The sequence below is a fragment of the Neofelis nebulosa genome, chromosome 15 (assembly GCF_028018385.1).
Source record: "Neofelis nebulosa isolate mNeoNeb1 chromosome 15, mNeoNeb1.pri, whole genome shotgun sequence".
Lineage (NCBI taxonomy): Eukaryota > Metazoa > Chordata > Mammalia > Carnivora > Felidae > Neofelis > Neofelis nebulosa.
The window spans coordinates 18,719,805-18,733,908 of NC_080796.1; the positions used below are offsets into that span (position 1 = coordinate 18,719,805).

Consider the following 14,104-nt stretch of genomic DNA (forward strand, 5'->3'; position numbering starts at 1 on the left):
CATACTTTCTACCATATTTCACTGTACATATTGTGTGTACATCCTGAGGTATATCTGTTTTGATTTCGAACAACTGAATTGCTATTCAAAAATAATCTAAGTAGAAAGCTGAAAATAATAGGATTTCCAACAACAGGCATGATGAATTTTTCATTTATGAGGATTCTCTAAAACTGATTTGATCATAATAAGAATCATATAAAGCTAGAACCCTAGAGGGGAAAAAAATATACATTTTCGTTTTCAAGACCTGTTACCTACATACATGTAAGTGACTGAACAAGTTTCCTTAGGGAAATTTTCAAAAACATTTACTTCAGACTTCAAACAAGAATAATGGATATATGTCACCTCTCAAAGGCATTCTCCTGCTAATACTGGGTGAAGTAAGAGGGGAGATCTTTGCTTTGTGCTAAAATACACTTTGGCAAAGAATGGAATTGTCTAGACCCATCTCCTTAAAGTGAGTGCCATTCAGCTGCGGGTGCAGGCCACTTGAGCACAAGCTCTGAGTTTAAGCAGCCAGATATACGGGTTAGATTTTTCACTAGAAAGTGCCAGAGAGAGAAATGACATGATTTGAGGTTCAAAGATATTGACAGTTGGCCTAGGTTATCATTCCACGGTTTGGGAGCAATGATTGGCACCAGGGTTATGACTCTTACGCGAATTCTGGAAACTCAACCACAGGGTGAGGGGATCGGATAACCAGTCATGGTGCCCTGTGGACTCACCATGTGACTCTGTGACTCAGGCTTTTGCCCTGTATGGTTCTGCTTGTCATTTTCGGAGTCAACTACAGAAGGAAAAACAAACTTCCAAGCACAAGCACGGGGTGCCCCCGCGAAGGCAGCAAAGCGTGTTACTGTCTGCCCACGAGCAACAGAGATTAATGTTGGGAAGCCTGTTATTTTCTTCGGGGTTTCTGGCAGTTTCCTAAGGCTGTGGGTGCGATCTAGATAGATCATCGACTTGAAAGACAATATTTAGGGGTGCCTGGGTGGCTTGGTTGGTTAAGCGTCCGACTTCGGCTCAGGTCATGATCTCACGGTCCGTGAGTTCGAGCCCCGCGTCGGGCTCTGTGCTGACAGCTCAGAGCCTGGAGCCTGCTTCCGATTCTGTGTCTCCCTCTCTCTCTCTGACCCTCCCCCATTCATGCTCTGTCTCTCTGTCTCAAAAATAAATAAACGTTAAAAAAAATTAAAAAAAAAAGAAAGACGATATTTAAAATAAATTTTTTGAGCAAGGATTTCTTCTTATTACAAGACCAAGATAGTATGTAGTACTCTCCAAGATAACCCAGTTACAAAGCAATTCTTTGAAGGATCTAATGCTATACGCTACAAGACTCTTGAAATATTACATTATTTTTTGGCAGATTGCTTTGGTTTTGTAATTGTAAAAGAGGAACATGTCTTTCACAATCACGTAAACTGTGATGTTAAGTTAAAAAAAAAAACTTGAGTCACACTGAGAGGTTGACCATCAAAAAGTATAAAAATATAACTGGAAATAGTGAGTAGGTCCTATAATTTGTTTCATTGCTGGGAAGTCTTATTTTTTTAACCTTTCAATTAGGAAAAATAGTTTGCAATTCAAAGATAGAGTTTTATTATTTCAGCCACCTTTTCGTTACATATGTCTGTTAACAGGGACCCTTCCAAAATAGCCCGGGGTAGACTTTATCCCAGGGACTAAGAAGGTGAATAAAACGAGCCACGTGAAGCGGAAGACAAGGTAAAGGAATAAACATGTTGCACATTTACGGACCGATGATGGTCTGGAAGCCATTTGTAAGAACACAACAAAATTGTGGCAATTTGGCGACCGCAATTGGGCACTCTGCTTGTAATGAAGGCCAAAGCGTACATCTTTAGTGTTAGAAGAGGAAGCCATGTGGAGGACGAAATAAACAATATGTAACTAGAGGTTCTAGAAAAATACGAGCCTTCCAAAATTCTGGCCTGGGACTTCGCAGGAAGGGCGAATGAGGTGCTTCTGCATCCATCACCGCACTAAACCCCCAATGAGCCGCTCTAACGAAACTGTATTCACCAACTCTTGAAAGCGGCACCTGTGTCTCCCATCACCTCGGAAGGACGCACACTGCAACGTGGAATACGCTGCCTCGCTAGAAGCAAAACTGGCAATTCCGTTTCCAAACTTAGCGGTAAGGGTTTTTGCTTTTTTTGTTTTTCCCGCTCTGTTTTGCTGCGCACGCCCCGCGATTGCAAAGGAAGAGCTCCCTAGAAGAGGTAACTTGATGCTCCCCGGGGGGGGGGGGGGGGGGGGGGGAGCCCACCGGCCACCACAGCCGCCTCACCTCGGGTCTGCGGGCTCGGGGCGGTAGTCCCAGCGGATGCCCTGCGCGGCCACGTAGAACTGCCTCAGCCGCGCCGCCTCGGCCCCCGGGCGCCCCCAGCCTGCGCAGCCGGCGCCCAGGACCACCAGGACCCAGAGGCGCGGGCAGCCCGGGGCCATGGCTGCTTCCCCGCTCCCGCGCGCCGCCGCCGCCGCCGCCAGCCGGGGACCTGGGCCGCGCTCGCGTCCGCCGCCGGTCGCGCCCCGCGCAGCAGGCCGGCCCGCCGTCGCGGCTGCAATGCGCCCCGGGAGGCTGCGGGTGGCGGTGTCCTCCCGCCCTTCGGCCGGGGCGCCGAGGCCGCCGCGGCTTCCAGCCGTCCTCCCCTCCCAGCGCCCCTCCAGGCCAAAGGGGGTTGGCTGGGTCCCCGCCCGCGGGGACGGGAGGGAGGAGGCAGGGCGAGGGGTTGGTGAATGTTTTACCGCAGGTGGAGAGAAGGGCAGAAATGGAGGCCCTCGCGGGCGGGGCGGGGCGGGGCGGGGCCCAGGGGTTAACGAGCCGCGGGCAAAAGCGGTCCGGCCCTTGCACCCGCTGAGCCCGCTCCCCCTCACCACCCGCCGCGAAGACGTCCACACCTGCTACGCCCTCTGCAGTTCCCAGTGCGGCGTCACCCCACGCCCCTAGCCGCGTCTGTCTCTCGACCTGGGGGAAAGGGTATTCTGCTGTGGTAGGGGCACAGGGACACCTTGCAATTGCAGGGGAGCAAGCGGGGGCCTGAGCCCAGGCACGGGGTCGGCGGGCCTGGAACCACCGCACTGACTGCTGCCCGCGCCCGGCTCTGGCCGGAGGAGGGCCCGAGGCCACGGAGGCAGCACCGCAGAGGCAATCAGTAGAGCAGACCTCAGTCCCACTCCCCGCGCCGTGCTGGTTTGGGTCGGCGACGCAACCTCTTTAGAGCTCGGTTTTAACATCGCCCGAGAGGGGGATGAGAGTCTTTCCCCCGATGCAATTGTTAGCAAGATAAAAGAATACTGTGAGGTGCCGGATTCGCCCGCGGCTGAGAGGAGCCCGCACACGCGTATTACTCCGATTGTGTTTTTCCCGCTGCAGGGGCCCCCCTGTGTCTCCCCGAGCACTGGGCTGTTTCACGGGGCCTTAAGATCTTATTTTGCGCTTGCTAGAAAATCGGAGGCTTAGGTTGTCCGAAGCATCACTATCGCTGTCCGAGGTTCCCCGAACCTGCGGGCCTCCAAGCTTCTGTCTCAACGGTTTGTCTCGGTAGATTGGATACCTTGTAATGGGGCACCTCGCACGAGGTGATGTCACGTGACGTCGGGCCCCTCCAGGCTTCACTCTCCCTCCACGCAGGCTTCTTTCTGTCTGCTGCTTTGCTGATACTACTCTGCCAACTTACAATGCCCATCTCTTCGTCTTTGCTGCCCACTGGTTGAGTTCAAATCGAGTCCTACCTATCTCCCGGTAGGAGTATCTCCCGAGTCTCCTTCTGGACTCAAGTTGCCTTTCCCACTTTATGAGCTCCTACAGCAGTATTCAAACAAAACACTCGTATTGCTCTCCCTCTGTTACTTTGCCGGGATGTCTATCGTTTCCCCAATTAGGTGATCAGCTGTTAGAGCAGGAACAGGGCCTTACTCTTCTGTATCTGTGACAGCAGTGGTTTGAAAGCCGGTCCACCATCAGAATTCCCCAGAGGACCTTTTACAAATGGCAGATTCTGACTCTGGACACAGGGCCGGTGGCCACCGCCCTGCCACACCCGGCCCAGTGATTGGCCTAAGATAAGCAGTCAGAGATGCTGTCGACAGTATATGAGAAGCTTTTGAAGAGCAGCGAGTCCCTAAATCCCCCAAGGTTACCACTGAAGCTCTTGCAAAGTTACTGTAACCCTTTAGCTAGACGGTTTTGCCATTTTTATCTGCATATGCACCCACGTGTTGTTTGTTCTGCATGACACGTTTACTGCCTCACAGAGACAAGGCGACTGTACCGTTTGGCTATTTTTTGGCATCAGTTCCAGATAACTACTGTGTAACTTTCAACAACCTATGCATTAAACATGTGGTTTAATAAAGAACATCTGTTCTTTCTTACAGAACGTTCAGGTGATAAAGATTTTTTTTTCCTGCCTCTCTGATTTCCTGACTTCTTTTTCTTCTCTGATTTTGTGTGTTGGGGGTGGTGTGGTGTGGTATATATTTGCCGACCGAATGAAGGGTCAATCTACCATTGGGACAGCAGTAATTATGCATTACATTGATGTAAACAAAATGATGTACACAGACCTTATTGAACAAAACGTCAAATAATAGAGCGTCGTATTTGGGAAGAATCCTTTTAATTGCACATTTGAATTTTGGTCTTGAGGTCCTTTTGGGCGGACTGACCGGTGGAGGGAAGGCGACACGTGCCTTCCTGTCTTGATTCTCCGTCTTCTGCACCCTCTGGTGCCAACCAGAGGCTTCTCGGAAGGCTTGAGGCCAGGGTGTGATAAGCTTCATGAAGGGCAAGCCCTGGAGACCCCAGAAGATCTTCTAGAAGTCCCCTCAAGTCACAGACACCACCCGCCTCCCAACAAAGTAGAGTATGCCTTCCTCCAATCCAAAAATAGAGGCATTTTTTTATGTTTCCACAGTCTGGTCTTCTGGTAAGTCAGATGCTTCAGTCTCTGGCTAATGAGTCTTTCAAGAAAGGGACAGCTGGGCAAAACCCACAGACCACTGCAGGCATCCAGTCCTGGCTGCTGAGGCTTAAGGAAGAGGTGAAGCAGGAAGGGTGGGCGGAGAGTTCGGGCTTGTGGCACAATCCTTCTGCTGTCATCCAGGACTAATCTACAGGAAACTTCATGCCTTTTTTTTTTTTTTTTTTTTACAAGTATTTCCAGAAAGCTGCAGCAAATATGCCACAGTTACAGCCCAGTCTGGCAGGAAGCCTGATGTTCAAAAATAGGATCCTATGGAGGTTGAATGAGGTGACGAGGAGGATAGGTCTCTGAAAATGAGACGAAAGAAACTGAAATAATTACATGTGCCTTCAAAGCAAGCAAGCAAGCAAGCAAGCTAGCTAGCTAGCTCTTAGCATTTCTGTCCCTGAGGATCAACATAAGCTCTTTCTAGATTCTAGATAATCTGCCATTTAGGCTCCTTTCCTTAGGAAACCCAACTACTCATACTGAGCTTTGGGGGACAGAGAAAGTAACCAATTATTTTTGTGTTCCAGCAGGTCACATAGGGGACTGGCTGCATGAAAGTTTGTAGAATGTTTCCAGGAGTGTGACTTGTGGTCATCAAGCAAGGCCGCGGTGTTTTTTTTCTTTGTTTGTTTCTTTGTTTTTAATATATGAAATTTAGGTCCGCAGTGTTGTTAATACCACCGAGCGGCCATTAATGGGAATGTCACACATCCTGAAAGAAGTCATGTCTTATTAGAGCATTTCTATCCCGGAGGAAATGGAAATCCTCGCATAAACTTACTTTCTATTGTCACTCTACTGACGTACCCTGTCCCCTGCTGCCAACGCAATTTCCTTCAAGGCTTAAAAATTTAATACGTGCTTAAAAATGTAACTCCTGATTATATACTAAAAAGTCAAGTTTTAGTATTCTTTCTCTTTCCCCCACTTCAAAAATATCTTCACGGGGGACTTACCTTAAGGGCTTGGGTCAAATGCAGCATTTGTGAAAACTCCGTATGTTCCTAGGTGGCTAAAGGACAGAAACACAAAGATTTGCCATGTGGTGCTGGGGCCTTGATGACGGCGCAGCACAGAGTTCCTGAGACACCATGCATGAACACCCGACCCCGGAATTCTGCTTTGAAACGCTAACAAAATTGGGGCTCCAGGGTGGCTCAGTTGGTTGAGGGTCTGACTTCAGCTCAGGTCACGATTTCACAGCTCGTGAGTTCGAGCCCCCCGTTGGGCTCTGGGCTGACGGCTCGGAGCCTGGAGCCTGCTTCCCATTCTGTGTCTCCCTCTCTCTCTGCCCCTAACCCACTCGCGTTCTGTCTCTGTCTCTCTCAAAAATAAATAAGCATTAAAAAAAAAATGGTAACAAAATTAAATGCCTGCAATATTTTGGAGATGCCATTTAACAGCTCTGGGCAATTTGCGCGGCACGTACACCCCCGTTAAGTTATTGTTGAGCTGTAGGTACTGAGTACCCGCTATGCCTCTTCCTGGGGAGAAGAAATCCTTAGAAAATACCCAGGCTTGATATCTGATCATCTGGCAACAGTTATCAAAGCTTGGTAGTACTTCCCCCTACGTTTGTTTGTTTGTTTTCATTTTCACTATGATCAAGAGTTCTACTGACATTTAGTGGGGGAAAGGGCCAGGGGCACTGGATAGCCTAATAGGCACACGACGCAAAAGATTTATCCTTCACTCTATACGGTTTTAGGATGTCTACTCAATATTCCTGTAGGTGAATAACCTCTGAGTCTGGAACTTATCTTGCTTTAACTAGAATAGCGTATTTTTTGTGTCTTTTAAATTACAATTGCCATGTGAATTGAGAGAAGGTTATAACAGGTTTTCCAATCCTTTACCAGAGTCATTCATCATTAAAAAAAAAAATCAGGTTGGTGCTGGCAATGCCTCTGAGGCTGTTTGAGTCACGAAAAACTGCTGGTCACTGACTGTTGGTCTTTACGGCTGTTGACCCAAAGGTGCAAGCCTCATCACATCCACTGGAGTAGTCCCTCGGCTTTAGCGTTTTATTTCTATCATGTATCACTTTCCCTTTCATTTCTCCTTTCCTTTACAATGAGTAAATCACTGATTTTTTAAAAACACTGTGTGTAGTTAGGATATATTATCTGTGTATTTGATTTTAGAATTAGTAACGGGGATTTTGCAAAAGTTTTGTTGCGAAAGGGGGACATTATGTACAGTCATTCTGATATATCACAGTGAGTTAAAAAGTCAAACTAGAAAAATTTACTCAACCATGCAACATGTCTCTCTTACCTTTGAGGGTTCAAGGGGCTTTCTCCATCATCTGGAATAAGCAAGAAGACACAAATGATTGGTTTAAAGGAAAAAAAACCCTAGATGAACAAGAAAGGTCATCAGTGGTAAGAGTCATTGGGGAAAGTCTGTTACTGATTTTCACACAGGCTCATTATCAGGGGTGCATTGGGAACGAGCTGTGCATTGGGACCCGTGTGGGGCTGAATGAAAACATTTGACAGTATGTAATCCACACTCCACTCATGTTTCCTCTCTTGCTTTTCAGTGACAACCTCTTCTTTGTCCTCTGGTCCTTGCCGTCAGCCTCTCGGCTGTTTTTGGTTGCTGTTGACATTGAGATCGCTGGTTCTTGAAACCCATTTGTTTGGCACTTGAGGTCCCCTGCCATTGCAACCTGTGCCACACTCCCCCAGCCACTAGTTGGGAAGCTGATTGTGTAAACAAATCCATACCCACATAACAAAGGCTGTTTTCTTTCTCTGGTAACATGGGTGACCAGGGCCTCCTGCCTTAATCCAAACAATGGGCTCGCAGAGTGGAAACTTTAAATATGGCAGCCGGCCTGCCCATCGTCCCGTGGAGAGATAAAAGGGGAAAGCATCTTATGGCTAAATAAATTTAGAAAACACTAAGCCAAATGAAGGGGAACAAGTATATTTATTACAGGGCACTATTGAGCCTTCAATGTGATAATGAATGTGCATTTTGAATTTGCAGGAGAGGAACAGAGTACGCAGCATTTTCCTATTATTTTGACCATAGAGTCCTATAAAGTTAAAATCACATTGCAACGGGTCAAGGAAAATCGCCCATCCTCACAAATGAATTTATTTATTTTTATTTTTAAAAGTTTATTTATTTTGAGAGAGAGAGAGAGAGAGAGCGAGCACTCACACAAACAGGGGAGGGGCAGAGAAAGAGGGAGACAAAGAATCCCAAGCAGACTCTACGCTGTCAGCGCAGGGCTTGATCTCATGACTGTAAGATCATGACCTGACCAACGGAGCTACCCAGGAGCCCCAGATTTATTTATTATTAAAGATATCGGAGGATGGGCGGCTGCCGGTCTCTCGTCATGGTCTGGAGGGTTCTTTGGCAACGTCTCAAATCTAAAGAAAGAATTGAGGGGGCAGGGAAGGCAGGAATAATGTGATTCCTACATGGTTACGGAGAATAGGTTCTAGGTCTTAGGAACTCTTGCTTCTGCCTTCTGGATTTGGTTAAAGAAACAGAAATGTCGCACAGAGGGACTGGTGGCAGCTCTTTAAGCAGAGTGACGCTCTTTCTTTGTCTATCGTCCTACTCACCCATCCACAGGAGAGTATGTGCAGGAACTTTAGAACACCAGCCTCAATGTGATGGTGATTCTGTGAATGGAGAGAACTTACAAGTGCGGAACAAGAGGGTCTGCCCTAGAGCAGTTAATGATCAGAGCTGAAAGTCAGTTCCATGAGAGCTCCATCAGGTATGACAGCCACTCTCAGTCACCTGCATTTGAGCATTCTTGACCCCTCTGATGCCCCTTGTTACCTTCCATGAGAAATGAGGAAGAGCCCCATTAGTGTGTGAATAGAGGTTTCTGAACTCATGACTGAGCATCCGGACCAGACAAAGAAAGAATGTTTTAATCCATAAGAGATGGTTCCCTTCTTTCATCCTAGGCCAAGCTCTTTTCTTTTCTTTTCTTTTCTTTTCTTTTCTTTTCTTTTCTTTTCTTTTCTTTTCTTTTCTTTTCTTTTCTTTTCTTTTCTTTTCCTTTCCTCTCCTCTCCTCTCCTCTCCTCTCTTTTCTTTTCTTTTCTTTTTAGTTTATTTATTTGGCAGGGGTGGGGGGGAGCAGAGAGAGAGGAGAGAGAGAATCCCAAGCAGGCTCCGCATGGTCAGTGCAGAGCCTGATGTAGGGCTCAAACCCACGAACCATGAGATCATGACCTGAGCTGAAGGTGGACGCTTAACCAACTGGGCCACCCAGGCTCCCCTAGAGCTCCTATTTGATGAACAGTCTGATAAACACAGCCTCCCTCATAGAGCGTCTTCATCCATTGGGTCACTTCCCTGCTTCCATCCTGCATCGGCCCCGCAAGTTTTCAGGAGAACGTACAGATCTCTCAGTGTGCCACCCCAGATCATGACTGAGCAGCTACCCTCCACGCCTCCGGCTCTATCTCTGGCTTCCTCCACAGCATTTTTGGTTCAGAGGCACCAAAATGCTGAACGTCGCGCTTGCCTGGCCACTTACCCCTTTCAGGTCTTTCCACACACCATTCTCTCTGCTGGAACTCTATTTCCATTTATTTCCCTTTAGGGAAATCCTTCTTATTCGTCCAAGGTAGAGCTTAAAGGAGCCTTTGCAGACCTATCAGTTTGGTTGAGACACCTCTCTTTTGTGTTCCAGTCATATCCAGGGTGTGTTTTGGCCTCACACAGGTACTACTTCTGCATTAGCTTAGATTTCACTTATCCGTCTCCCTACTGGGCTTGCACAGTCTTTAACATCATGGCCGTTACCCTGGGTCCCACTACCGAGCACCGCCGGCCAATACATGACTATTGCATGAAAGAAAGATGAGGAGGGGAGCATGGTCCTTTCCAGTTGGTCTTGGTGGTAACTAAGGTTACCTAGACCTGAGGCCTCCAAATGCCAATGGGCCAAGGGGCATCATCAGAATTTGGAGGGGAGGGCTTTTGAGAAATTCAGTTTTCCAGACCAATTTCCAGATCTCTCTTTATAAGGATCTGTATTTTTAAAAATTTTTAAAAATGTTGTTACTGATTTTTTTGAGACAGAGAGAGACAGAGCATGAGCCGGGGAGGGGCAGAGAGAGAGAGAGGGAGACACAGAATCCGAAGCAGGCTCCAGGCTCCGAGCTGTCAGCCCAGAGCCCGACGCGGGGCTCGAACTCATGGATGGTGAGATCATGACCCGAGCCGAAGTCGGACGCCCAACCGACTGAGCCACCCGGGCGCCCCTGTAATTTTTTTATAAAGGTGATTCTGATGCGAGGTCAGTTCCCAAGATAACTTCTCTTGGGCTTGTTTCCTTTGAACGCAAACATGTTTTCAAACATGAACTCCTGACGCTGTGGTTTCATGGCCCCTCCCCTGTGACACTAAAGAAGAAAAGAAGGAGAAGACTCTTTCCTATTTACCTTTTTGCCTGAAACGCTTTCTTAGGAGAGCCAGGAGGGTCCCACACGTCACCAAACCTATTGTAGAAGCCACCGCCCCGCCAAAGTAAGTCAGGGCTTCCTGGATAGTCAGCGGCCCTGCTGCAAAACAAACATACACGCGGGGCATGAGAAGCATGTTGTGCAGAAGACCATCACTCTTCCAGAAGGTCCCCGAGAAGGGCCTCGGAGCTGTGAGATCAAGTCCTGTGCTGACAGCCTGGCGCCAGACATCCGGAAGCCATAAGACTACTGCAATAGAATGCTAACCGGGGCCCAGTTCTATTCCTAATGCTTCAACATCAAACATAATTTCCAAGGGAGTCAGGTGAAGGGGCCCTAATAAAGTGGATGAAAGGATTACGGGGGGTGGGGGAGAGGGGCAAGTGGGTGATGGGCAGGGAGGAGTGCACTTGTTGGGATGAGCACTGGGTGTTCTATGGAAACCAATTTGAAATTATACTAAAAAAATAAAAATAAAAATCTAAAAAAATGTGAATTAAATGATTAAAGAAGTAGAAACTTAAGCAAATAAAATAAACCATGGGTAATTTTTTTTCTTCGGCAATCAAAGACTTAGTTATGCAACAAAAGGTAGTCCTGACGAGCCGTAGAGAAAAAAGTGAAAAAGGAAAAGGAAGGTGGGTGAGATAAGCCTTATAAACAGATGAAGCTTCATTTAAACAGATCCATGTGTTTTTAGAGGCGTGTGGTACAGAAAATTCTTCTGAGATCATTAATTAGGAATCTTCATGAAATAACCTCCCATTAAAAAGGTTCTGAAACTTCAAGATGTATTTATTACACACAGGTTATAAACACATGAGAGGGTGCATCTGAAAAATCTGAGCTCCCCACTGGGGTGGGGATTGTCTGTAGAGTCATTGAATTTCATTCCCACTGCTCTGCAGGAGGCAAGGAGATTGTGCTTGATTCATTGTGAAATATTTATTAAACATAGGGGAAACCCAGTGAAAGTGAGACCACTGTCAGAAATACACAGACCAGGGGCACCTGGGTGGCTCCCTTGGCTGAGCATCTGATTCTTGATTTCAGCTCAGGTCATGATCCCAGGGTCATGAGATCAAGCCCCACATCAGGCTCCGTGCTGAGTGTGGAGCCTGCTTGAGATTCTCTCTCTCTCCCTCTCTCTCTCTCTCTCTCTTGCTGCCCCTCTCCCCCACTTATGCCCTCTCCTCTAAAGAAAGAAAAAAAAAATTAAAGAAATACACAGAAAAGGAATACTGATTTTGTTATGTTCCTTATCAAATGACTTCCTAATCCATACGGAAAATATACCTTGGCAGGTTGGCATGGGGGTTGACCACTGGCCATTCTCTTGGCATGCGGTTCTTGCTGAGCCATTAAGTAACTGGCCTTCTGGACAACGGAAGCTGCAGGTTGAGCCGTAGCTGAAATTTTCCCAGGGGTTGGAGCAGTTCATCGTGCCTGGCTCGGTAACATGCAGCTCAGAGCACTTGACGGCTGCAGAAAGAAGGAATGCGGGGAAAACAAACATTTAGAGGGAAGGTGACAGAGATTCTGGTTTCATTTGTGACCTGGCTAGCGTTGCCAGCAGCTGGCGTAGGAATGTGAAAGATCAGAAAGGAGATGAGCCACTGCTGACATTCACACCAGCTCCTCCAAGACCACACATACTAAGATGTCCGCTCAGAGGATGACAGCCGAAGAACCAGGAGGGAGCATTCAATAAATACCTCCTAGTGGCTCCATCAATCTTACCTACAAAAATACTATTTTCAATATTTGGCTTCTCAAAAGTACCGCTGTTCTAAATGTTATTCTTACAAATTGCCATGGGCAATTTGCTGGCATGGCAGCACGTGTTTATTGAGACACTTGGTAAGCGTTCAGCATGGCTGGCCTCTGGAAGTTTGAATGAAGTAGAGAATGTCACCCCCTTTCAACTTTTCTTCAGGGAGGGGCGCCTGGGTGGCTCAGTCGGTTGAGCGTCCGACTTCAGCTCAGGTCATGATCTCACGGTTCCTGGGTTCGAGCCCCGCCTCGGGCTCTGGGCTGACAGCTTGGAGCCTGGAGCCTGCTTGGGATTCTGTGTCTCCCTCTCTCTCTCTCCCCCTCCCCCACTTGCACTCTCTCCGTCTCTCTCTCTCTCAAACATAAACGTTAAAAACAAAAAAAAAATCAAACTTATCTTCAGGGAACTTCGGGTTATTGTCCCTAATTTGTAGATAGGAAACTAAAGCTCAGGAAATAAAGTTGAACTCAAATAAACATTCTTGAGAAATGGTGACATTTACAAAGCCCTGTTCCCGTGCTTCATGGGGAATACAAAGACGGGAGAGACACGGTACCTCCCGCAGGGGGTGACAGCTCTTCCAGAGGTACCATACATGGCATATCTTGAAAAGATATGGTTCCAGCTATGAAAACACGGCATGTTCACACTATCACGTAATTCGTGGAACGGCAGCGAGTTATTTCACAACTCGTACGCTGGGTTTCACGTTCCGCGTGCTTGCTGTCCTCACACACTTGGACATTTTACAAGCGTTCCCTCCCTTACGTCTTCGAGAGCAGGGCACTCGCTTGTGACACGGCAAGGGGAGCGGCGACACGCCTGCGGCAGGTTACCTCTCACCGGGATCGGTGGGGACTTCACCGAGGAGCGGACACGTGAAGGGGTCGTTGGGGCTGGATGCGATTTCAACAGGTAGGTGCGACGCTGTGCGTGGGCGCCAGCTGGAAGATAGCACCCAACCGCCTGCCCCGTTGCCATTACCTCTGCACGTGGGAGCTCCCGCCGTCCATTGTCCCGAAGGCCTGCATCTGAGAGCACGGCCTCCCGTGAGGGTGAATCCAGCGTGGCATCCAAAGTAACACGTGGTATTCGGGCCAAAGGTTCCCAGACCATGCCTACAGGACACTGTTCCCTGCTCCAGAGTGATGAGGGCTGGGCATCGAACCTCTGAGAGAGGAGCTGGTACCACACCTGCTGTGAAAAAGCGTTTCCATTTTGAGAGATCCCAGTCACACGGGGCGTAGCGGCGTGAAGACTGGCGTGGCGTAAGTGCCTTCCACTCTTTCTGTAGCAACGAAGGCTCTAGCGACAGCTCCTCAAGGAAGTTGAGGAAAATTGGCGATCTCCGGTATGGAAAACCAGGTGAGGAAAAAAAAAATACTGAAAAATACCCTTGGGGAGGTAATGCTCTAGGCCCCAGGAAGAACGGGGTGTGGGGCATGAGGTCAATGTTACCAGTATTGACAAAAGAAAAAAAAAAAAGAAAGAAAGAAAGAAAAAGGAAGATTTTTGCCAAAACATAGAAATTCAGTAGAAAGCGAAATACACACAGGCCAACTGCCTGCCCTCGCTGCTTCATTGGGAGATGGCATTGACTGCTGGTCAAAGGTCAGCACGAAATGTAAGGTATGCACGATGCCACTGGCTTTTTCGCTAACTTTCCATGTCGCAGAAAGATGCTCATGGACCTCTCTCTCAGTTCCTTGATTTGAAAAACTGAGTTAGTGACCCCACGCCTTGTACTTCTCGTCACAATGAATGCATGGAGAATATGCAATCCACTCAGTAAAGGTCTCTGAGCAGAAGGGGCCAAAATTGCGAAAGAAAATTTCTGCTTAAGAATTGGGGCGCCTGAGTGGCTCAGTCGAG

At 47.8% G+C, this 14,104-nt stretch overlaps 2 protein-coding genes and 1 long non-coding RNA gene across 16 annotated transcripts in view; 1 reads left to right on the plus strand and 2 right to left on the minus strand.

The window, feature by feature from the left end:
- Positions 1-2,720, minus strand: part of F5 (coagulation factor V) — a 77,981-nt gene extending 75,261 nt beyond the window's left edge. The window contains exon 1 of the mRNA XM_058700999.1: positions 2,324-2,720. Coding sequence (XP_058556982.1) covers positions 2,324-2,481 — 158 coding nt within the window. The 5' untranslated portion in view covers positions 2,482-2,720. The remainder of the gene's footprint in view (positions 1-2,323) is intronic.
- LOC131495851 (uncharacterized) lies at positions 1,010-6,363 on the plus strand. Its single transcript, XR_009254159.1, has 2 exons — positions 1,010-2,170; positions 6,018-6,363. It is a non-coding gene; the product is annotated as an uncharacterized LOC131495851 (long non-coding RNA).
- Positions 4,639-14,104, minus strand: part of SELP (selectin P) — a 39,389-nt gene continuing 29,923 nt past the window's right edge. For 6 of the 14 annotated variants that reach the window (XM_058701009.1, XM_058701014.1, XM_058701013.1 and 3 more), the window contains 6 exons: positions 13,217-13,429; positions 11,755-11,940; positions 10,438-10,557; positions 7,287-7,317; positions 5,966-6,021; positions 4,639-5,308 (listed from right to left, as the gene is read on the minus strand). In XM_058701009.1, the coding sequence (XP_058556992.1) occupies positions 5,967-6,021; positions 7,287-7,317; positions 10,438-10,557; positions 11,755-11,940; positions 13,217-13,429 (605 nt within the window). In that variant the 3' untranslated portion in view covers positions 4,639-5,308; position 5,966. The other 8 variants (XM_058701015.1, XM_058701010.1, XM_058701003.1 and 5 more) reach the window with 7 other exon arrangements.